Here is a 26,383-nt window from a genome sequence, read left to right on the forward strand (position 1 = left end):
TTCACTACATCACAGAAACAACTGAAACAAAGATCTAAAAGCGGTTTAGCAGCAAACTTTGTGAAAACTAATATTTGTGTCATTCTCAAAACTTTTGGCCACGACTGTACAATGCTGATTGTTTTCCTTGGGGCAGATGGGATCTTCCATAAAGACAATGCGACCTATTACATAGCTAGAAATGTCCAGCATTGGTTGCTTGAGCATGACCAAGACTTCCAAGTACTTGCCTAGCCCCCTAATTCTCCAGACTGACCCCCTTGTTTGTTGTATTCGCTCTAGGTTCATCCCCACGCTCCCTCCAGCAGCTGTGGGATGCACGCTCTAGATACCCATTACCACCTAGGAGGACCTTATTGAGTCACTCTCATTCCGTCTCGCTGCTGTCTGTGCTGCACACGGCGGTTACTCTGGATATTATCTGGTAGTCATAATAATGTGACTTGACTGTGTATTTAGTCTAACGAGGTGTCAGATTTATCACGGTGGCTGAAGGTGGCTAATAAATATGGCACACCTTTAGATTGTCTAGTATAAGTTTTTTCAACCTATAAGTTCTCTTATTTTATATAAAAATAATCAGCAGGCACTCACCATCTGTATTTCACACATATATAACACATTTATTATTATTTAAAATTTAAAATAAATTAAAAAAAGAAAATGGATAACAATATACCTTAATATACCTTAATTGTGCACACAGTATAGAAAGTTAATAACCATATGTTAATATATAATGGATAAATGTGGTAGAGTCAATTTATAAAAAATCGATTAAATATTCCAATAAAAAAGATCGATTAAATAGTCAGATAAAAAAAATCGGATAAGTGGTCGAATAAATAGCAGAGAAGTGTCTTTAGATTATTTCATATAAAATTTTCGGATATTATATGAATATAATTTTGAAAATTCGCTAAGTAAACTTGTCTTCTTATTCTTATGGGTAATCCAACATATTCCAGTGTTAAATTAGTTGCAGAATGTTCATAATATATTATAAGTTGATCAATTTTCATACATTTCCTTAATTTATACCATGGAAGATCTGATATTCACAATAGAGCACTGCAGCTATATAGTTTATCAGTGGGTGATTTTCGAATTAATAGTTTAGTATAGATAGTCTTGTTATAAAATTCGATTGTGCTTGCTGTGGAGGCGTCCCTCTCACAGTTAAGCTTACTCACCCAGGTCTAGAGCGCTTGTCTATGTGATGTGTTTATTTCGTTCAGCTGTCAGCATCTCACATGGCATTGGATGGAAAAAAGATGAAGTTGTTGGAAATCTTGTATGATCCTTACTTTTTTGATTCTTTGATCTTTAATCCTGCAGGATGATTTGGTCTGTAGTTTGGTTTCTTTAATCCGCCAGACGCGTTTCGAGGTGACTGATAAACTATATAGCTGCAGTGCTCTATTGTGAATATCAGATCTTCCATGGTATAAATTAAGGAAATGTATGAAAATTGATCAACTTATAATATATTATGAACATTCTGCAACTAATTTAAACACTGGAATATGTTTAAATTGACTCTACCACATTTATCCATTATATATTATATATTAACATATGGTTATTAACTTTCTATACTGTGTGCACAATTAAGGTATATTAAGGTATATTGTTATCCATTTTCTTTTTTTTTATTTATTTTAATATTTTAAATTTTAAATAATAATAAATGTGTTATATATGTGTGAAATACAGATGGTGAGTGCCTGCTGATTATTTTTATATTTACTTACTTGTTAAGAGATTGGGTGAATCACTTGCAGCAGAGCACCATTACCGCGGTGTCAAACAGAGTGAGCCACTATAATTCACAATTTAAGTATACAATCTCTTATTTATTTATTTTTTTATCATTCAAAACGTTTATTTTTTTCCAGAAAAAGTATTGACAAGGTTACAAGGTAAATACAAGATTCTTACTGGTGAGTGTGTAGAATACATAAGGCAACAATAGTTTTTCAATACAATTGGGAGCCTATCCCAATAACAATAATAACCGCAAAAGAGGAATAGTACCAAAAAAATAAATAAAAAAAAAAATAAAAATAAAAATTCAACAATTACAAGGGACGAAAAAACAAGACACGGACAAGAGAGAGAGAAACGACAAGGGAGAAAGGAGGGGAGGAAAGGAGGGAACCCTATACGAACACTTGCTGCAGACACGCTTCCCGGAATTCGTCAGAAGTGCGAAACAGCTCCCAGGGACTCCATACTTTAGTAAAACGAGCAACATCTGGAGGGGTAACACAGATCAGGTCCTCCATTCTTTGGTGGAGAGCAATTTCCTCAAACCACTCCTTGAGTACAGGGGGGGAAGATGACTTCCAATGACGAGGGATGACCGTTCTAGCGGCTTGAAGCATATATTTCAGGAGGGAGGCTTTGTAGGCTGGGATAGTCAGGTCAAATATGGACAGTAAGAGGGATTCAGGCGTATTGGGAATAGGAATCCCTGTCACGCTCTGCGTGACTTTATGCACTGAGTCCCAAAAAGGTCGCAGGAGGGGGCATTGCCACCAGACATGAAGCATGGTGCCTTCTTCCGACAGACATCTCCAACAGTTATTGGAAACAGTCGGGAACCATTTATGTAGGAGAGCAGGAACTCTGTACCATCTAGACAGGACCTTATAATTTGTCTCCTGCGCCCTTGTGGGAATCAGCGCCTTATGAGTCAGGAGGAAGGCTCTCCTCCACTGAGAAGGGGTGAGCTGCACATCCAAGTCACGTTCCCAGGCTGAACAGAAAGGGGGGAGTTGGGTAGAGTGTTGGAGGGTGAGTAGGTTGTAGATGGTGGAAATATCCCTGAACACTGCCGAAGGGGCCAGACACATTTGTTCGAATGACGTTAGGGATCTAGACAGAGCGTGGGTTTTGCGCATGGACGAGTAAAAGTGTTGGAGCTGGAGATATTGAAAAGTGTGACCGGGGCGAGTAGTAGAGGGCTCTATTAGCTGATTAAGAGGTTTCAACGAGGACCCATGTAGGACATGACAGAATCGGAGAGGGCGCAAGCTCGTGCCTGTCAGGAAAGAACGGGCGGAGCTGCCAGGTGGAAAATTAGGATGATCTGTAATTGGGGTTAAAGGGCCCTTGACGTCAATAAGAGAAAGGCTGCTGTGTATGGAGGCAAGTGTTGCAAGGGTGTGGGTAGTCGTGAAGGAGGGGCTAGGGGCAGAGACACTAGATGACCCAATAACCCAAGGGAGAACCAAGAGCGAGGTAGGGGAAGAACCCCGCGCCATATGCACCCATTGCTTTGCTGAGTCCACTCTCAGCAAGTCCAGAAGTCTGGCGTACGCCGTTGAGTAATAGTATAATCTACAATCTCTTATTTTATGCCAGAATTTTACGCCCAAACTCTGGCACAATTGTTATGCATAAGTTAACAATTGAAGCCATACTCCCTTTCCTGCTAACCCATGTCAACTTGCCATGTGAGGTGCAAAAATTATCATGATAAATACAGCGAACAGCATTTAAGACATTTTTAATAACAAATCTGCCCCTTTGGCTACAAAAATAAGTGCATAAGTTGGCCTCTGCAATAGGGCCCATTCACATTTTATTCATATACTGTTGTACCCAGCAGGACTATACCAATATTACTAAAGGTAAGTATTTTGTATTTGCATAGGTAAGTGTACGCACACGGGGCACGTAGATTATCCATCCCAATTCCAAACCTATTTTATTTAATGCTGCAAATACTTCTAGGGGAGAATACTTTTTACATACAGGCTGTGGTGAACCATGTCTTGCAGGGGAAAATAAAATTTCAGTGTGCCTCTGTATAAAATTGGAGACACACCAGTGGTCTATTGAATTATGAGGGAGCCATACTCAGGATCTAAGTCCATGGGTCCTGGTTGGAATCTGCAGTCTGATCCTTTGTTATGCTGGACAACAAAACACTACATGGGAGACCTCCATCTCATGAAAGATCATACTGCAGATGCCTATGGAGAAATGCTACAGAGCACTAAGCTTTCAAGTGGTTTTAATAGGCAACACTGTATGAAAAATTGCACATAAAACCGTAGAATCTTAAAAAAGTGTAAAAGCAGATATGTCTTCTCAAATGATACAAAAATATAGTTTGACTAATATATGTTATCCATCGGAATTAGCCTACCATGCAGATCACACAATCCCAAGTTTAAAACAATGAAACGATACACCTTGTCATTTTAGAATGTTTTATTAAATATACAATCTCTTGCAACAATTATTTAAAATATATGCATATACCGGTATATATAACTTTTCCAAAAGTGCTGGCACTGCAAAACAGCAGAACAGAGGGCAAAAAGCATCAACTCCTCTAAATTGTTAGCTATTAGAGAAGAGAAGCACTTTAGCAGCATGGCTGTCTGTTTTGTAGTTGTGCGTCACTGGGCAATGTGCTTTATCATAGGGAGATATTGGTCTGCCGGCTCTAACAGATACGTTTTTAGACAGCTAACCTCTATCACATATCCAAAGAACAAACACTGTTGAAAACATATTAATACAACCACAGAAACACTCTCTACTATGTAAAAGTCGCCATTGAGTTGCTTTTGTGCGTTTCTTATCATTAAACCAATTAAACAATCCTGCATCAGGCCACTCTAAAGATGGCCATACATAACAAACTAAAGTTGATCAAAGTGGTTGCATTTCAACCAAAATGAATGTTCATCATTTGAACAACGAACAATCGTTTTAGGCTACTTTCACACTGGCGTTTTGGCTTTCCATTTGAGAGATCCATTCAGGGCTCTCACAAGCGGTCCAAAGCGGATCAGTTTTGCCCTAATACATTCTGAATGGAAAAGGATCCGCTCAGAATGCATCAGTTTGCCTCCGTTCTGTCTCCATTCCGCTGCTTGCAGCGAAACTGACACGATCTGGCGCAATAGAAAACGGATCCGTCCTACATTGACTTTCAATGGTGTTCAAGGCGGATCCGTCTTGGCAATGTTAAAGATAATACAAACGCATCTGTTCTGAATGGATGCAGACGGTTGTATTATCTGAATAAATCTGTCTGTGGAGATCCATGACAGATCCGCACCAAACGCGAATGTGAAAGTAGCCTAAGCCGACAGATGACAGACCATCAGCGCCTGAAAAGAAGTTGGCCGTGTTTGATATTCTTTCATTCAAAGAAAGATTATTTGTGAACAAAAGATCTTTCTTTGAAAGAACGTTCCCAGAAAGATCATTCATCCATTGCCCGGTTTAACTGAATGTGTATGGCCAGTCTGAACAACTGTAACGGCCAATATGGACTATAATCTGTGTGGTCACGTCTATGAAAGGAACATTCACCAGATGATTGTTGAGTCAACTGATGTTCAACTGTCAACCAACTCTTATCCAATGTGTAAAGCCACCTCAAGGGCCCTATGAGACCAAACGTCTTTGTGGGTCAATTATTGAGAACAAGCATTCCACACAATTGCCCTGTATAATTGTGCTGCCAATCAGCCAATAAATGAGCAATCACATTTGTCAGATGATTTGCATTGTTCATCAGAATAAAAAATGCATTATTATTAGCAGCTCATGTCCATGTATGATCAGGGATGTGCTGCCAATAATCAACAGAGCAGAGTAAGAGAGAAATGTCTGCGGTAGCGATCATTTCTTTCCCATTCACTATGCATTGGTCTGTGTAATAGGCCGATGAAAACAAACGCCGATCAACGTGTTTGTTCATCAGCTCTCATCCTGCGTGGGCAGTGTAATAGGGCACTAAAGGGGTTGGCCCACGTAAGACACTTATCTACCCACAGAATAGGTGAGTAATGTCAGATTGCTGTGGCCTCCACCAATCAAGAGAACAGGGGTCCGGGGTCACGCATCCATCTATGGGACTGACTGAGATAGGTGGGCACTGTACAGTTACAGTTTCAGAACACTCACAATTAACAACTGTGTAAGTTTTAAGGCATTGTCCAGGATTAGAAAAACATGGCTGCTTTCTTACAAGAACTCCGCCACACCTGTCCATGAGTTGTATCTCATATTTCAGCTTGGCTGTAAATACTACACACAGAGCGTGGATAAGGTGTGGCGCCAAAAGACATGGTGGTCTAATCCTGTGCAACTCCTTTAAGGCTAGGTTCACACTGGTCAGTTTTCTATAGCTTTTAATGGGTGAACCTGCCCTAAAAGAGACCTAGAATTATCTGGATCCATTAGCTGAATTATGACAGGGGTTCAGCTAATGGGACAGAGTAGGCACAAGGTAAGCAAATGTCCTACAGCTGCTCTGCCCAGTACAGAAGGCTGCTGTGATCCCCGTAAACCCTTATCACCCTAACCTTTTGGTATAAAACTACTGGTAAATAGGGATTATTAATCCCCAACAGACATCCTTATTCATATGAACGTGTAGGCACATAACAAATTTCCATGTGTATAAAGTGCCTACTTGTACACAAACACACAGCAAACAAGCAGCATACTTAGGAGCGTAGACAAAATGTGCACAACTATGTGCAAGTATACATATTTTTCACAATAATGGCACTTTACATCTTTTACTGCAGCTGAAAGGGTACAATTAGAATTTGTGTCTTTCAAAATACAAGTGAAATTGTGGTAAACGATGGTACATTTGGCTTGTACTATCCTGTTTATTGAACCGGTACCGCAGCCCTTGAAGCCCCAAATATCCGTTTTGATTTTAGATACTGCCTGCATTACTGGTATTCAAGTGTCTAGAAGAGATTTATTAAGAAAGGGTAAAGCCAGCACGAGGCATCTCTGGCAGACAAGGAAGCAGGGCACAGAAAGGCTAATGAGCATCTCTGAGACAGCTTCCACTACACCCCCATTCCATACAATGGCACTGCTATCTCCTCTTTTAGCAACAGCAATGTTTCTCCTGTAGCCATATTGTTTTGGCTAACTAAACTAGCACCACTTCCTTCAAAAACGCAAAGCCAACCTTTTCCTTCACACTGGGAAGAAGAAATTTGTGTTTCTAACGTCTTCAGTGTCAAAAGGATCTTTCCGAAACAGCAAACAGGTTAAAAAGTACCATCAAAATGACCGTCCACTCTACCGTTGAACATCAGACACTCGCTGGAGCTTCTTCAGAAGAATCTGTGTGAGATCAAAGGTAGTAAAGCTTATACCGACTGCCACTGGCCCCTTTACCCAGTTCATGCTGAGGCCTTTATACAGTCCACGGATAAGGCCTTCTTCTGCCACCACCTCCTGCATGGTTCCAAGTATGGAGCTGTATGTATGTCCAGTTACGCCAGCAGTCTGCATGCGTCTCCTCACTACATCCAGTGGGTAAGAGGCCGACTGACCAAGGAGTCCAGCGCAGGCTCCAAACAGCAGACGTTCAAAAGGGTATGGTTGAGCCCTGCCGCTATTCTCTAAAATGACAAACACAGAAAAGTGACACTGCTTTAACGATACTGGTTAGATCTAGTCCGACATAATAAGTGAAGAGAATCTAATGAACTATTACATCTATCAAAATGTACTCTAACCTGTGCTTCTCTCAGCTGTCTGGCAAAGAGTTACTTCATAACCTGCTCCAGGACACCGTCACACATTTTCTCCAAAAAACATAGTTTTGGGACTATTTTGAGAGATAAAGCAATAATTCTGGTGCACTTAGAATAAGATAATAATTATCTTGTACATGACAAATAACCCTTTTAAAGAATATGGTGATCGTTATCCTGCTGGACTAAACCATAATCAAAGTTAGAACTATCTGTTGTGTATTGGAAGCTTTTGTAGACTATGGAGGCAAGTCATTGCATACATTATCAGTGGAGGTTCTAGCTGCCAGACACTCACACATGACTAAAGGCCCCTTTAAGGTGGATTTAGACAGGCAGATAGTCGGGCAAAGTGTCGGGAAAGAACGTTCCTGCGGATGCTCCTTCCCAACAATCTGCCCGTCTAAATGGGCAGCCGATCACCCGATGAACGAGTGGAACTCTCGTTCATCGGTTGAAATGATCGTTAGTGCAGGTACATAAATGATCATTTCTGGGTAGCAGATGGTGCACTCTGCTGCAGAGAAACAATGCAGCTGTATGAGCATGAGCGATAGCAGTAGTGATCTCTAATCCTCATACTGTGGAGGTGATCGCTGCATGTAAATACAGAGCTTCACCTCCACTTAACAAGCAGCCAACTGTTGGGAAGGAACGATTCCTTCCCGACAACCTGCTGGTCATCAGCCCGTGTAAGGGTACTTTCACACTAGTGTTTTTCTTTTCCGGCACTGAGTTCCGTCCTAGGGGCTCTATACCGGAAAATAACTGATCAGTTTTATCCCCATGCATTCTGAATGGAGAGCAATCCGTTCAGGATGCATCAGGATGTCTTCAGTTCAGTCTTTTTTACTGATGAGGCTTTTTAGAAAACCGTAGCATGTTGTATTCTTACCTCCGGCCAAAAATCCTGAACACTTTGACTGAACACCAGATGCAGAATTTTTCCCATTGACTTGCATTAATGCCGGATCCGGCGCCGTGTGTTCCGTCAAACCGGATCCAGCTTTTGCATGTTAAACCCGAAAAATGTGCAAAAAAAAGTTAAAGTCCATAAATGGAGGATCCGTTTTTTCCAATGCATTTTTTCATTTTGATCAGAATCCTAAATGTAATCCGCTTTCACACGTTTTTCCGGATCCGGCAGGCAGTTCCGGCGACAGAATTGCCCGCAAGATTTAAACAAAGCTAGTGTGAAAGTACCCTAAATCCACCTTTACACAGACCAACACAGCAAACAATTATCTGAAGCGAACCATTCATTTCTGATAATTGCGTGCTCATCAGAGGAGGTGAGAGCTGTAATCATCTCCTTTGTATAAAGAATCGCTTGTGCCCATAGAGAACTACTGTTTCTGGGCAGCAGATGGTAGTTTAGCCAGCACAATCTGCTGCCCAAAAACGATGATTTAGGTGTCAGCACTAGGAATGCCTTCACCTGATGAATAAGTGATGGCTACCTTGTTGGGTGACTACCGGCACCTTTTCAGAAGGTGATCATCTGGAAATAGTGTTCGTAGGATTGCCCCAACAGGCCAGTGTAAAAGGGGGCCTTAATTCACTTTTTTTAAAGGGGTTACATTGGAAGCCTATCAACCTTGGTTACTTGGGTCACTACCAGGGATAGTAGAAGCAGTATGCACTATACATGATAGGTTCATACCCCTGTGGAACATATACAGCCTGGAAATCACTGCATCCTTGTTTGATCTAGAAATTAAAGTAGAAGGTACTCAGCTGACAAAGAATATAGTATGTAGCTAAAGCTGCTTGTACGTTTTACAGAACAAAGTGCGGCAAGATCCCTCTGGCAGCAGCTTAGCTCCTGCAGGATCAGATTATTAGGCAAGTTGAAATCCAAGGCGGCAGGGCAGAGTTAGGACAACCCCACATACTTATTAAAGAGTTTGCCAGTGCCACCATAATCATTTGTGCATTAGGTACCTTAATATTACAGTAATGTGTTGGGTCTACTCACCCGCATGTAGCTTCTTTAGTGTCTCATAAGTGAAGAAGCTGATTCCAGCATAGGGAATGACACCTAGAATAGTAGGATTGAATCCTCGATACACAGACTTCAAGCCTTCTTCTTTGGACATGCGTATGAAGACCTGAAAAATGCTACTGTACCTGTAATATATAAAACATTACATCACTAACTAGAAATTGAGCTATTAAGTAAAATTTTGAAAGAATTTTTTAAAATGTTATTTTTACTTTTCCATGTGACTATGTTTAAAAAAATAAAATAAAAATAAAATATAGCAGTTTTCGCACTGGCCACTAAGCCTAATAGGTGCCACTTCTTGTGCTGTACAGATCACTTTTCAGCAATCATCTCATTATCACAGGAAGGATTAGAATATCAGATCCAGGTGATATCACAGCTTATCTATTCTGCACAGGTCACAGAGCAGGCCTAGAAAACTCTCCCATAGTCAACGACGTCCCCTCCTGACCATTGTGTCTATGGCCCATTTGGCTGCCGTAAAGCAATTCTTTAAAGAGGACCTTTCACTAGAATAGTAGCGCTGTAGCGCTGGCCAATCGCAGCGCTCAGCTCATAGCCTTAGAGAAAAAAAAAACTTTTCAGGCTATGAGCTGAGCGCTGTGATTGGCCAGCGCTACAGCCTGGGAGAAGGAGACGCCGGCAGGCTCCACCCAGTTGAGCCAAAAATCGGCGCATTGCCTATAGCACAGACCTTTCACTTACCAGTAGGAGGAGCTCCCGGCCGGACACAGACATCGCAGCTTTTCAGGTAAGTATAATGCTTCTATTTGTTGCTAAGTAACCATGGCAGCCAAGACTGCAATAGCGTCTTGGCTGCCATGGCAACCGATCGGAGCCCCAGCGATTTAAACTGGGACTCCGATCGGTACTCTCCGCTGCCACCAATGATGGGGGGGTGATTTTAATTAGGGAGGGGGGGGGGGGGGGAGAGGGGAGGCCGCACTGGTCACAATACTTGGAATCCGCACTGGCCGGGCCACCAATGAATATAGAGGGAGGGGGAGGCCGCACTGGTCATATTTAATACTGGGGAGGGAGGGAGGGAGGGGGAGGGCGCACTGGTCAAATTTTAATACTGGGAATCCACACTGGCCACCGATGAATATAGAGGAAGGGGGGCCACACTGGTTACAATTAATACTGGGGAGGGAGGGGGGGCCCGCACTGGCCACCAATAAGTTAAATACAGGAGGGGGGGGGGGGGGGGGGGGTCTGCCCCCTGCTGCCTGGCAGCATCTGCCAGGCAGCAGGGGGCAGTCATGTACACAGTTCTCAGTATATTCTAACTTGAAGCGTCCCCATCACCATCTGTGAAAAATCAGATCTGAAATAAACAGTTATGCAAACGGATCCGTTCTGAACGAATGCAAGCGTTTGCATTATAGGAGCGGATCCGTCTGTGCAGACACCAGACGGATCCGCTCCTAACGCAAGTGTGAAAGTAGCCTTATAAGGCGCAATAACTCCGAAAATAAAAAGCCTGTTGCATGGCAGAATGCTGTTACAAGATTAAATTGTGAGTGTATTCATTCAAATAAATAACTGCTTCTAGACCGTGGTAAACTTACATCTCCTTAGGTGTGACAGCCATACGTGCACGAACCAGATCTAGTGGATAAGTCAACATTGCAGCTGTTGTACCTGCGAGAGCTCCTGCCAGAAGGCGGGGGATGGGCGTCAAAGCACTGGAGGAAAAAGAAGAAGAGCCATTTTTTCCCTTAGTAAATTTGAGGATGAAAGATATGCAATCTTTAAGTAAACTTTGTACATATGTACAGGTTAGTGTACTAACCAGATTGGTAGGGTAGTTTCACACAAACAATTTTTCCTTTTTTTTTTTTTTTTTAGCAAAAAGGGCAGAAGCCACGTTACAGGAAATCATAAGGCTAAATGCACATGATCAGGATTGCGCGCGGATTTGCGTGTGGAAAATCTGCACCATAGGTCATGTACATAGTACTCTATAAGAATTTAAAATTCTTAATGCACACGATTTTTTCCGCACGTATTTTGACCTGCGGTGCGAATTTTAAAGTCCGCAGCATGTCAATTTGTTTTCTCCATTCACTTAGTAATATCCGCATGAGGAAAATCTGCACCAATTGATGCGGATTGACCGCACGGATTTGCCTGCAAACACCTGCAGATTTCAGTGCGGATTCTCCGCACATGAATCCTGAACGTGTGCATGTACCCTTAGGCCCCTTTCACACGAGCGAGTATTCCGCGCGGATGCGATGCGGGAGGTGAACGCATTGCACCCGCACTGAATACTGACCCATTCATTTCTATGGGGCTGTGCACACGAGCGGTGATTTTCACGCATCACTTTTGCGTTGCGTGAAAATCGCAGCATGCTCCTCTTTGTGCGTTTTTCACGTAACGCAGGCCCCATAGAAATGAATGGGGTTTCGTGAAAATCGCAAGCAAGTGCGGATGCGGTGCGATTTTAACGCACGGTTGCTAGGAGACGATCGGGATGGAGACCCTAACCTTATTATTTTCCCTTATAACATGGTTATAAGGGAAAATAATAGCATTCTGAATACAGAATGCATAGTAAAACAGGGCTGGAGGGGTTAAAAAAAATAAAAAAATCATTTAACTCACCTTAATCCACTTGCTCGCGATGCCCGTCATCTCCGTCTGACTCTTTTACTGTATAGGACCTGTGGAGAGCATTAACTATAGTTTAAGGACCTGGGATGACGTCACTCCGGTCATCACATGGTACGTCACATGATCTTTTACCATGGTGAATCACCATGGTAAAAGATCATGTGACGTACCATGTGATGACCAAAGTGACGTCATCCCAGGTCCTTAAACTATAGTTAATGCTCTCCACAGGTCCTTTACAGTAAAAGAGTCAGACGGAGATGACGGGCATCGCGAGCAAGTGGATTAAGGTGAGTTAAATGATTTTTTATTTTTTTTAACCCCTCCAGCCCTGTTTTACTTAGCATTCTGTATTCAGAATGCTATTATTTTCCCTTGTAACCATGTTATAAGGGAAAATAATACTATTTACAGAACACCGATCCCAAGCCCGAACTTCTGTGAAGAAGTTCGGGTTTGGGTACCAAACACGCGCGATTTTTCTCACGCGAGTGCAAAACGCATTACAATGTTTTGCACTCGCGCGGAAAAATCGCGGGTGTTCCCGCAACGCACCCGCACATTTTTCCGCAACGCCCGTGTGAAAGAGGCCTAAGGCCCCTTTCACACGAGCGAGTTTTCCGCGCGGGTGCAATGCGTGACGTCAACGCATAGCACCCGCACTGAATCCTGACCCATTCATTTCAATGGGTCTGTGTACATGAGCGCTGTTTTTCACACATCAGTTCTGCGTTGCGTGAAAATCGCAGCATGTTCTATATTATGCGTTTTTCACGCAAGCAAGTGCGTGTGCGATGCGTTTTTCACTGATGGTTGCTAAGAGATGTTGTTTGTAAACCTTCAGTTTTTTTATCACGCGCGTGAAAAACGCATCAAAGCGCATTGCACCCGCGCGGAAAAAACTGAACAACTGCTTGCAATCGCAGACAAAACTGACTGAACTTGCTTGCAAATGGTGCGACTTTCACTGAACACACCCTGAACGCATCCGGACCTAATCAGTCATGCTCACGTGAAAGAAGCCTAAGGGTCCATTCACACGTCCGTATGTGTTTTGTGGATCCGCAAAACACGGACACCGGCAATGTGCATTCCGCATTTTGCAGACCGCACATCGCCAGCACTCTCCTAGAAAATGCCTTTACTTGTCCGCAATTGCGGACAAGAATAAGACATGTTCTATTTTTTTGCGGAACGGAAGTGCGGATCCGCAAATGCGGATAGCACATTCCAGCCCCATTGAAAATGAATGGGTCCGCACCTTTCCGCAAAATTGCGGAACAGATGCGGACGTGTGAATGGACCCTAAAACTGCCAACACGGTTTTTTTTTTTTTTTGGATGCCATTTTTTTTTTTATGCCTTGCCATGTTTTTTTTAAATTGTAGTGAGTTCTGGGTGTGGCAGTTTTTTCTTCTGGCATTTTCCCATAGATAAAATTGCCACCGATATAACACAAGTAAAATGTTGTGCGGTTAAAAAACACCACTATTTTTTTAAAAAGCCAAAATACCCACCCCCAATAAAAAATGTAGTCCTGCACGTGGGTGTGGATGAACACACATAAGATCCGCACTAATTTCTGTGCTGATTTTTGTGGGTCTCTGCAGCATATCCGCACCTAAATCCGCAATGTCTAATTTGGTGCAGATTAGATGTGGTTTTGCTGCAGAGGTGAAATCCAAAGCTAAAACCGCAAACATAACTGACATGCTATTTATTTTGAAGTCCGCAAGGCAGGTCAATTTCTGCACGGAAAATATCTACAAAGTGTACATGAGCTCTGTGTAATCCGATACACTTTGCTGGTGCTGTAATACACTGCGGTAACACCACACATTCTGCAGCGTGGGCAGGTGGCTTTCGGCTGTTGCCTCACTGCATCTTTCCTTGCCTTGGGGTGCCGTTTTTAAGTCATTTTTTTCCTGACTTATTTCCTATAGGGAAGTCTACGGGAAAACATAGGAAGAGAATTCCACATTCAGAGTAGGCTGGAATAAAAAATTAAATTAAATTGCCACACTACCACAAAGAAACTGTTTTATAATTTCCTGTTGACCGGCTTCCAAAAAAGAACATAGTATGAAACCACCCTTAGGGCCGTTCCAGACGAGAGTTTTCACTGCGGGAAACATGCTCCATGTGGGAGCGTGATTTCTCAGACTGGACACTTCTCCTATGGCAGAACCGTTAGGCATTATAATGACTTCTAATGCTGCGTGTCTCATGTTTGCCCACGACTGTAATGATTGGCACTCACATAATTATATTACAGTGGAAGTCAGGCAGCGACACACAGCATTATAAATCATTATAATGCTGTGCAGTCCTGTCACAGAAGTGTCCAATCTGGGAAGGCATGCTCCCATGCGGAGTGTATTTCATACAATGAACAAGCTCGCCTGAAAATAGGTTTGACTCAGCTACACACCTAAACATACACATACAAAACAGATTTTACAAGTTTTATTATTCATTAAAGGGAACAGGTCACCATGAAATGCAGCGTAAGCTGCAGGAAACATGTTCTAGAACAGGAGGAGCTGAGCAGATTGATATAGAGTTTTGCAGAAAAAGATCCAGAAAAACATATTCATTTAAACCTCTACTTTTATGCATAGGAGTAATGTGGGCGGTGATTGACAGCCTTCCCTGTAAGCTTGGTCATGCAGCATTGACACATGACTCCAATGCATGAAAAGAGCAGAGATTTCAATGTATAAATTACGCCTGCAGGTTGCACTGCATTTCATGGTGACAGGCTCTCTTTCGCATTAATAAAAACTACTTGATTCAAAAATACTACTAGTTTTTCACAGAGTGAGGTGCACACCTAGAACATGTAGGACATGTCACACAGACGCCCTCGTATTTAGGTGACAAATAATCACCAATGATGCGCCAATGCTACAGCCCTTCATTCCATACAGTATACGCTCAGTCTCTATAGGAGGGGGCCGAATCCTTGTTCTTTCACACACTTCCATTCAGGAATCAATTTTTATGTTTGATTGAAACAGAAGATTTTGAGAAAATTGAATGTCTATTTGAAAGGAGGACATATTCCCTCACTTTCCTGCTACAGAGCAGTCAAGCAAGACATCATGTTGCTCTTGTAAATCAGTATGTGATTCATATGAGGCACATGACATCCAACAACAAGAAGGCGGCCTTGTGACCAAGGGCAGGCTGTGTGATCTGTACATATTAAATGCACACAAAGCGCACTCTGTTCAGTTACCTAATGTACTTCTATTTTGTTTTGTCATATTTCCTCCTTTTCCAATTCAACCCCTTAACCCATAACGCTGTATATATACGGTGTTATGCGCCCGCGGGTGTATGGAGCGAGCCTCTGCAGTGACCCTGCTCCATATGCGCCATGTGCCGCCTGTTTCATACAGCCGACACCCGGCCGTACTGACAGGGAGCAACGATCGCGCCGCCCCCGTCATTTAACCCCTCAGGTGCCGCTATCAGCGCTGATCACGGCACCTGTGAATGAAGGCAGAGGGATGCAGTTCCCTTTGCCTTCCGATTGGAGCCCCAGCAGTCAAATTGGGGGGCTTCGATTGGTTGCCATGGCAGCATGGACGCTTTTGAAGCAATCCAGGCATGCCATTGCATTCTCCATGGCACAGCTCATAATGAAGGGAGTAAAAATCCTATTCACCCTAATAGATCTCTATTAGGGTGAATAGGAGAGGGGATCAAAAGATCCTGTGTACAAGGCCCCTATCGGGGCTAATAGTTATAAAAAAATATATTTAAAAAAAGTGAAAAATGAAAAAATACACCAATATATTAAAAGTTTGAATCACTACCCTTTCCCAATTTTACATATAAAAATACATAAACAATAATAAAAAATAAATAAACAGATTGGGTATCGCTGCCTCCGAAAATGTCTGAACAATTAAAACATTTTAAAAAAATTCCTGTGTGGTGAATGCCATAGCAGAAAAAAAATTGAACAACACGCAATTTGCTATTTTTTTGTCATTTTGTTCCTCCAAAAAATCAAAGCGATATAGCGATGCAAAGAAAAAAAACTAAAAAAAAAACTGTTCAGGTTTGGTATTGCCGCATTTATATTGAGCCGCAGAATAAGAATGTCAGGTCATTTTTAGTGCATAGTGAACGCTGTTCTGTTTTTCCTTTTCAATTTTGCCACACAAAGAATTTTTTTTGCGTTTTCTAATACAAGACATGGTAAATGGGGATGAGCGAATCGACTTCGGATGAAACATCCAAAGTCGATTCGCATAAGATTTTGTTTGAATACTGTACAGAGCGAGCGAGCTCAGATGAGCCAATGGTATTACTTCTCGAAGTCTCGTAATAACTTAAAAAATTTATTTCTACTGTTAAAAACCTTTTACCGAACTCGGGGTCGGTTGCAAGGTACCATACTGACATAAAGCTGTCACTGTGATTCTGTAGAAGAAAGGTCAGGCAGAGGTACAAAGCATTATCAATCATGATAATGCCCTGCTCTTCTGTAAGTCCAGAACGCAGGATCCCTCTCTCACGCGGAGCATTAGTCCCACAAGGAACACACTTGTGTGAAAGAGCCCTTAGGCTTTCTTTGTGTCTCAGTTTTAGTTACAGTGGAGGTATATGTTGGAACTATTCTACGACCTATACATCTGATGTGTCCATATACCTGCATACAACCAGCAAATGCCAAAAAAGCATCTTTTTGGCATACGCTGGGCTGGTATGTGGCATACCGTACTTTTCATTGTTTGGGAAAGTCCAATATAGTTTTGTATGAACAGGGACACAGTACAAAAGAAAAGAAAAAAAAAAGTTTCTTGACGTGCCTGATATATATCTCCAATGTAGGAGAAATTATTTGGTTTTGTTGGTGACTGATGTATGCACTGTGTGTTACAGAACACAATTCTTATAATGTATGTGTAATAGACACAATGTTAGGTTCAGATCAAGCAGTGATGTCTATTAAAGCTGGGACTATAGTGAAGAGGAGGCAGTTGCATTGCATTGTGTAAAAATCAATTGAGCATGTATGTCTGAATCAAGAACTCTGAATCTAAATGATATTGTGCGTTGTGATGAATTATTCTGTAAGCAATTAATGATCAGCAGCGTGACCATGTAATGTTTAACAAGCTGGAGAGCAAATCACTATGCTGGTATCTACTTCACCTACAGAATGTCAGCAAGTGTCCCTGAGGACTACTAAACAGGAGTGAGAACGGCTACCATCATCATAGTTTCTGGAAATTTACAGAGTGCATTCGACACCATCCACTCTACATAGAGTACTGCCTTCTCCATACTTCAGAAATAAAGGGCCAGAATGCCAACTCATCACCAATCCACAGATTAATTAAGTGCCTGATCAGTGGGGGGCTGACTGCTCAAACTCTCACCGATCACAAGAGTCCTCATTTAAATGGTGCGGCAGTCTCATGCTTGACCCCTGCTCTATTCAAATGGAGGACATGGAACCCCTGTTCTCATAGAAAAATAGAAGAATGATGGTAGGAAAAGACCATATGGCCCACGTGGTCTGCCCTTATATTATTTCCTTTTTCACTTTTTTCTTATGATAGATACATGTTGGTGTCGGGCATGTTTAACTTGATTTTATAGCCACATCTGCTGTAAGCTTGTTGTCAGCAACTACTACTCTCTCTGAGAAACTATACTTTCTGATATTTTTTTGTCTGCCTCCCAACTAATTTCAGATTGTGCCTTCTTGTTCTTGCCTTCAGTTTCTTATTTGAAAGGGCTGTCCCATTACAACAACTTATAACCCATCCACAGGATAGAGTGGTGGACACGCATGCACGCTGTCAATTCATCTCTATGGAGATGCTGGAGATAGCCGGAACTTGTACTTGGCTATCTCCGGCAGTCCCATGCAGTTGAATGGTACAGCAGTGCAAATGCATGTCCGCCACTCCATTCAAAAGCGGGAACACAGCAGTGCAAATGCATGTCTGCCACTCCATTCAAAAGGGGAAACACAGTCCACAGTTCATGTGATTGGTGGGAGCCCCAGTAGTCAAACCCCTGCTGATCACTTACCTCCTATCCTATGGATAAGGGATAAGTTGTTGTAATAGGACAACCCCCTTTAAAACATTTGCCCCCCTGGATCGTATTTTATCTTTTGTCTATAGGTATTTAAAGGTTTTATCAAGTCATTCTTCTTACTGAAGGCTATACAAACTAAGGGTCCATTCACGCGTCCGCAATTCTGTTCCGCATTTTGCGGGACACAATTGCAGACCCATTAATTTCCATAGGGCCACACTATGCTGTCCGGATCCACACTTCCGGGTCCGCAATTCCATTCCCGAAAAAAATAGAACATATCCTATTCTTGTCCACAATTGCGGACAAGGTGCCGGCGATGTGCGGTCGCAAAATGCGGAACGCACATTGCCGGTGTCTATGTTTTTGTGTATCCGCAAAACACATACGGATGTGTGAATGGACCCTTTGGGGGAGATTTATCAGACCGGTGTAAAGTAGACCTGGCTTAGTTGCCCCTAGCAACCAATCAGATACCAACTTTCATTTTTCAAAGGAGCTGTGAGTAATGAAAGGTGGTGCTATGGGCAACTAAGCCAGGTTTACTTTACACCAGTTTGACAAATCTCCCCCTAATTTCTTCCTTGACAAGAGATACTTACTTCCTCCTTTCCCCTCTATAATCTGTGGATCAGACATACGGATGTGGAAAGAACATGGATGACATCCGTGTGCTGTCCGCTTTTTTTCTGCAGACCCAGACCTCTGAATGGGCCCGCTTGCAATCCTCTCCAAAAAATGTAGATTGGATACACATAAAAATTATGTTTGTGTTCATGAAGCCTTACACAAAAGATGACAGTATCTTCTGAAGTGCATCTAGATACTTACGCTCCTTGAAAGCCATAATAGCTGCCAAGCAGGTTTTTATACTGTTCATGAGCACAGAACTGTATGGCAGCATAGGGGATGACCCGCACCATAGTGGCCGAATTGCCTCTCCAGAGACTCAGGAATCCCTCATTGAGGTAAGTGCGATATATCAGCCTGTAGGCTTCCTGTCAAAGAGCAAACAGTAATTCGTACTATATATGAACATCTGAGTGAGGATCCACATTTCATTCAATTATTTTTTAGATTAACAAACTATTTAAAAGAAAACAAAACAAAAAAAAAAAAAAAAACACTTGAACACCCCTAATAACTGTTCCGGCAACTAATTTTAAAATCATTTGGGGTGACCTCAGAATGGCCTTTTTTTTTTTTTTTTTTTTTAAATGAACACATGGAAGATGAGGCTGCAAATGTACACATTTCATTTTCCCTTTCACATATAGTGAGATTTTTAAAACTCTCGCCCACATGCTGCAGAGATATTCCACAACTATATCAGCGGATAACTTGACATGCTGCGTGGAATCCACATCATGTCAACTAATGTTACGGATATCTGCTGCAGATTTTACCCTTTGTAATGCAGAGGGTGAAATCTGCAGCAAACACACAGCATTCCCTTGATAATTTCTGCACTATTTGGTGTAGATTTTTCCGCTGTAGAATATTGCCAGGCTGTAGATTTTCCAAAGAAGAAACTCTTTGGTGGGTCCGCTAGGTGTGGCCACTCCTTAAAGGGTTTGTGTCACTTCAGCAAATAGCATTTATCATGTAGAGAAAGTTAATACAAGCCACTTACTAATGTATTGTTATTGTCCATATTGCCTCCATTACTCGCTTGATTCATTTTTCCATCACATTATACACTTCTCGTTTCCATGGTTACGGCCACCCTGCAATCCATCAGTGGTAGCCGTGCTTGCACACTATAGAAAAAAGCACAAGCCTATGTGAGCTCCCACAGTCACAGCCGGCCCTTTTTCCTATAGTGTTCAAGCACGGCCACCGCTGATGGATTGCAGGGTGGCCGTAACCATGGAAACGAGAAGTGTATAATGTGATGGAAAAATGAATAAAGCCAGCAAAGGAGGCAATATGGACAATCACAATACATTATAAAGTGGCTTGTATTAACTTTCTCTACATAATAAATGGCACTTGCTGAAGAAGTGTATAATGTGATGGAAAAATGAATAAAGCCAGCAAAGGAGGCAATATGGACAATCACAATACATTATAAAGTGGCTTGTATTAACTTTCTCTACATAATAAATGGCACTTGCTGAAGTGAGACAACCCCTTTAAAGTTAGACTACAGTGAATACTGCTGAAAGAACTAACTACTGTGAGTGAGTGGGTAAACTATGCGGGGAGAAAACCCTGCTACAGAACAAACAAAATAAGCCATTGTAGATTGTTGATAGAATGGCCTCCTACTAAAGACCATTGCTGTGCCTGAAAGTTTTCTGGGTTGTGGCCCACGGCACCAAGTATTCTTACATCTAAATGCAGAACTGCCTGCAAGTAATTAAGAATTTCTTACCTACACTTTCAAATGACATTTCAGAAGAAGAAGTTTAGCAAGTTCTGTACTCCAGAATTCTTGCATAAAAAAAGTCACTGAATAGGGTTTACGACTTTTTGGGTTTATTTTTTATTGGTATTATTTATGCAAACAATTTTGCAATACTTCAAATTTTTTTAGTAAAAAATAAAAAAAAAGTGGGAGAAAGAGGGCGTGGTTAGCCCATCGAATGAATTTATAGGAAATCTGTGACAGTGAAAATGTCAGAGCAGGAGAGGCTAAGAAAATCGATGTATAGTTTTATGGTAAAAGATTCAGTATAACTTGTATATCATTCATTTACATTCCTGCTCATTCTGGGCTTTGAAGACAAGGAGGCGGTCCTATCAGTGACTGACAGCTATCTCTGTATACACAGTCATAGAGGGAAGGCTGTCAGTCACTGATAGGACTGCCTCCTTGACATCAGTCAGTGACTGACAGCTATCTCTGTATACACAGTCATAGAGGGAAGGCTGTCAGTCACTGATAGGACCGCCTCCTTGTCATCAGTCAGTGACTGACAGCTATCTCTGTATACACAGTCATAGAGGGAAGGCTGTCAGTGATAGGACCGCCTCCTTGACATCAGTCAGTGACTGACAGCTATCTCTGTATACACAGTCATAGAGGGAAGGCTGTCAGTCACTGATAGGACCGCCTCCTTGACATCAGTCAGTGACTGACAGTTATCTCTGTATACACAGTCATAGAGGGAAGGCTGTCAGTCACTGATAGGACCGCCTCCTTGACATCAGTCAGTGACTGACAGTTATCTCTGTATACACAGTCATAGAGGGAAGGCTGTCAGTCACTGATAGGACCGCCTCCTTGTCATCAGTCAGTGACTGACAGCTATCTCAGTATACACAGTCATAGAGGGAAGGCTGTCAGTCACTGATAGGACCGCCTCCTTGTCATCAGTCAGTGACTGACAGCTATCTCTGTATACACAGTCATAGAGGGAAGGCTGTCAGTCACTGATAGGACCGCCTCCTTGACATCAGTCAGTGACTGACAGCTATCTCTGTATACACAGTCATAGAGGGAAGGCTGTCAGTCACTGATAGGACCGCCTCCTTGATATCAGTCAGTGACTGACAGCTATCTCTGTATACACAGTCATAGAGGGAAGGCTGTCAGTCACTGATAGGACCGCCTCCTTGTCATCAGTCAGTGACTGACAGCTATCTCAGTATACACAGTCATAGAGGGAAGGCTGTCAGTCACTGATAGGACCGCCTCCTTGTCATCAGTCAGTGACTGACAGCTATCTCTGTATACACAGTCATAGAGGGAAGGCTGTCAGTCACTGATAGGACCGCATCCTTGTCTTCAGTCAGTGACTGACAGCTATCTCTGTATACACAGTCATAGAGGGAAGGCTGTCGGTCACTGATAGGACCGCCTCCTTGACATCAGTCAGTGACTGACAGCTATCTCTGTATACACACAGTCAGAGGGAAGGCTGTCAATCACTGATAGGACCGCATCCTTGACATCAGTCAGTGACTGACAGCTATCTCTGTATACACAGTCATAGAGGGAAGGCTGTCAGTCACTGATAGGACTGCCTCCATGACATCAGTCAGTGACTGACCGCTATCTCTGTATACACAGTCATAGAGGGAAGGCTGTCAGTCACTGATAGGACCGCCTCCTTGTCATCAGTCAGTGACTGACAGCTATCTCTGTATACACAGTCATAGAGGGAAGGCTGTCGGTCACTGATAGGACCGCCTCCTTGACATCAGTCAGTGACTGACAGCTATCTCTGTATACACACAGTCAGAGGGAAGGCTGTCAATCACTGATAGGACCGCATCCTTGACATCAGTCAGTGACTGACAGCTATCTCTGTATACACAGTCATAGAGGGAAGGCTGTCAGTCACTGATAGGACTGCCTCCTTGTCATCAGTCAGTGACTGACAGCTATCTCTGTATACACAGTCATAGAGGGAAGGCTGTCAGTCACTGATAGGACCGCCTCCTTGTCTTCAGTCAGTGACTGACAGCTATCTCTGTATACACAGTCATAGAGGGAAGGCTGTCAGTCACTGATAGGACCGCCACCTTGACATCAGTCAGTGACTGACCGCTATCTCTGTATACACAGTCATAGAGGGAAGGCTGTCAGTCACTGATAGGACCGCCTCCTTGTCATCAGTCAGTGACTGACAGCTATCTCTGTATACACAGTCATAGAGGGAAGGCTGTCGGTCACTGATAGGACCGCCTCCTTGACATCAGTCAGTGACTGACAGCTATCTCTGTATACACAGTCATAGAGGGAAGGCTGTCAGTCACTGATAGGACCGCCTCCTTGACATCAGTCAGTGACTGACAGTTATCTCTGTATACACAGTCATAGAGGGAAGGCTGTCAGTCACTGATAGGACCGCCTCCTTGACATCAGTCAGTGACTGACAGCTATCTCTGTATACACACAGTCAGAGGGAAGGCTGTCAATCACTGATAGGACCGCATCCTTGACATCAGTCAGTGACTGACAGCTATCTCTGTATACACAGTCATAGAGGGAAGGCTGTCAGTCACTGATAGGACTGCCTCCATGACATCAGTCAGTGACTGACCACTATCTCTGTATACACAGTCATAGAGGGAAGGCTGTCAGTCACTGATAGGACCGCCTCCTTGTCATCAGTCAGTGACTGACAGCTATCTCTGTATACACAGTCATAGAGGGAAGGCTGTCGGTCACTGATAGGACCGCCTCCTTGACATCAGTCAGTGACTGACAGCTATCTCTGTATACACACAGTCAGAGGGAAGGCTGTCAATCACTGATAGGACCGCATCCTTGACATCAGTCAGTGACTGACAGCTATCTCTGTATACACAGTCATAGAGGGAAGGCTGTCGGTCACTGATAGGACCGCCTCCTTGACATCAGTCAGTGACTGACAGTTATCTCTGTATACACAGTCATAGAGGGAAGGCTGTCAGTCACTGATAGGACCGCCTCCTTGACATCAGTCAGTGACTGACAGCTATCTCTGTATACACACAGTCAGAGGGAAGGCTGTCAATCACTGATAGGACCGCATCCTTGACTTCAAAGCCCAGAATGAGCAGGAATTTAAATGTATAAATTACAAGTTATACTAAATCCTTTCGCTTAAGACAAAGGCCTGTTTCACATCTGTGTTGCGCTGCCAGAATTATGTCAGGCCCCATTAACTATAATGCTCGCAACCTGGCGAATATGGCGAGAATCAGCTGGACGAATATGGCGAGAATCAGCTGGACGAAATGCGTTTGGCTGATTCTCAGCATGTTTGCCGGGTTGGGCCAAATCTCTACCAGTTTCCATAGTGAATGGGGCCAGCGGGGGTCATGTAGCATCAAGCAGTGCAGGATTCAGACATCTCTAGTGTGAAACTAGCCTAAATATCAATCTACTCAGCTCCTTCTGCCCACAGATTACACTGTGTTTTCATGATGACCGGTTCCCTTTAAGCAAAATGTATTAACTGCGACTTTTTAAAAAGTCTCAAGAATTGTTGCACTCTTACTCCAGTAATGGAGTGGTGTAAAAATTTAAACATCTCAAACTGCAAATATGAAAAATTTAGCACAAGCGAATGTCAACTCCTGCAAAACAAATTTTTAAAGAGGACCTTTCACTACAATAAAAAATCTAAACTAAGCATACAGACATGGAGAGCGGCGCCCAGCGATCTCCCTGCACTTACTATTATCCCTGGGCGCCGCTCCGTTATCTTCATATGTTCAGCTCAACTGGATGGAGCCTGCCGGCGTCTCCTTCTCCCAGGCTGGAGTGCTGGCCAATCTCAGCGCTCAGCTCATAGCCTGAGAGTTTTTTTTTTTCTCTCAGGCTATGAGCTGAGCGCTGCGATTGGCCAGCACTCCAGCTTGGGAGAAGGAGACGCCGGCAGGCTCCACCCAGTTGAGCCGAACATATGAAGATACCGGAGCTTATACCGGGAGAACGGAGCGGCGCCCAGGGATAATAGTAAGTGCAGGGAGATCCCTGGGCGCTGCTCTCCATGTCTGTATACTTAGTTTAGATTTTTTATTGTAGTGAAAGGTCCTCTTTAAATTCCCCTCATGATAAGTTTCCTCCTACATCTGGCCATTATATCAGCTGTATCTGCTATTTATCACAAGTTTATCCCTGTAGGCGCCATTTCTAATTCTCAGTTGTCTGTGAGCTGGGGAGTGAAGGCTAGCTGTTATCATGTCTCCTATACACTGCTTACATAAAATAGAGGAGAATCTGCTTACAGAAAAGTACTATGAACTAAATATGTGAATAAAGCAATTCAGGTGAGATTTAACACTAACTATTAGCTACTGCAGGCTCAGTGTGTTTATCTGTGCCTCTATTCTAAATGCTTCTTCAGCATTTTCTCTCAATAGACTTATATGTATCGCGTTTATCCATAGGCAGATTTAATAGACAATTCTCCAATTAGTTAGTTTAGGAAAGGGACGGGGGAGAGGAACCTGATGGGTCTTATATTTACCGCTAATACAGTCTGTTGAAAGTGTAGTGACCATTTAAGCAAGTAACTCTTACCTTAGCAGAGAATCTGTTTGAAGACACTGTATATAAGATAAAAGAACATTATATTAGTGGCTGGGCATACATACAACAACTGTTTACTATACATGTCTTTTAGTGACTGTGTGACACAAAGACCTGAAGAAGAGGTGCATGACATTGGTGTTCTCTGAATTGTACCCCCCCCCCCCCCTCCCTCCTCAGGCATAACAGTGCACAAGTTTTTCTTGGACTGCTTCTTTAATCATTTATTCAGAGAATGACCCAGATTCTTTTTCTAATCTGTTTTTATTTTATGATGGTAGATTTTTTTTTATTCTATTTCCTGAACATGATTATGGGGGCTGCCATCTTGACGGAGCTTGTGTTAACAGCATTCAGAGAGTTACGGACATAGGAATCTGTAGTCTAGAGATGTTCATAGACTCCTTCAGGAGGGTTTTCTAGACATGCCTTAGGATCTGTACAGAGGTCACTGTGGAGTGGTCAGGAGGTTGTAGATCTTTTACAACTGGGCAAAACACTTTAATCAATTTATAGCGGTTTTCAGGGCTCACAATTTTGATGGCTTATCCTCAAGACAGATCACCAATATCAGATCAGTTGTGGTATGACTTTTGGTATCCCTGCTAAAGGGGCCTCTGAGCTTGTGCGAGCTGTCAAGGCTCTTCACGGTTTACATGGGTTCATATAGCTGCATGCTGTTGCACCCCCCCTGATCTGATGGCGTATCATGAGGATAAGCAGTCAATAGAGTTAATCGAGAAAACCTCTAACCTATCAGAATCATAGATTCACTCGCTGCCAACATTTTACTGAAAGCAGGAAGCGCACTTAACCACTTCCCAACCGCCCATTGACTATAAAAGTCCTTGGGCGGTCGGTTTATCTCTGAATGGACGTTCTGGAACGTCCATTCAGAGATGGCAGCTGCACGCTAATTGTGCAGCTGTCGAGGTGGGACCCGCTGTCAGTGACAGCAGGGCACCCCAGGGAGAAGGCAGGGACCGTTCCTGTATATACAGATTGCTGTATACACAGAGCTCAATGAGCGCTGTGTATACAGATCAAGAAGCGCTATCCCGCTTCCTGTCTCGGCCCGTTGGTCATGTGACCGCCAGGGCCAGGGGAGTGCAGGAGCTGTCGGGTCTTCCATAGACCACGATCAGCCCTGCACTGAGGCTGTACAGCGCTG

At 42.9% G+C, this 26,383-nt stretch overlaps 1 protein-coding gene across 3 annotated transcripts in view; it reads right to left on the reverse strand.

Moving 5' to 3' along the window:
• Positions 1 to 4,985: 4,985 nt before the first annotated feature.
• Positions 4,986 to 26,383, reverse strand: part of SLC25A42 (solute carrier family 25 member 42) — a 90,484-nt gene continuing 69,086 nt past the window's right edge. For all 3 annotated transcript variants that reach the window (XM_040417420.1, XM_040417419.1, XM_040417421.1), the window contains 5 exons: positions 25,204 to 25,229; positions 19,071 to 19,237; positions 11,121 to 11,237; positions 9,520 to 9,671; positions 4,986 to 7,406 (listed from right to left, as the gene is read on the reverse strand). In XM_040417420.1, coding sequence (XP_040273354.1) covers positions 7,081 to 7,406; positions 9,520 to 9,671; positions 11,121 to 11,237; positions 19,071 to 19,237; positions 25,204 to 25,229 — 788 coding nt within the window. In that variant the 3' untranslated portion in view covers positions 4,986 to 7,080. The remainder of the gene's footprint in view (positions 7,407 to 9,519; positions 9,672 to 11,120; positions 11,238 to 19,070; positions 19,238 to 25,203; positions 25,230 to 26,383) is intronic.

The sequence above is a fragment of the Bufo bufo genome, chromosome 2, assembly GCF_905171765.1.
Source record: "Bufo bufo chromosome 2, aBufBuf1.1, whole genome shotgun sequence".
NCBI lineage: Eukaryota > Metazoa > Chordata > Amphibia > Anura > Bufonidae > Bufo > Bufo bufo.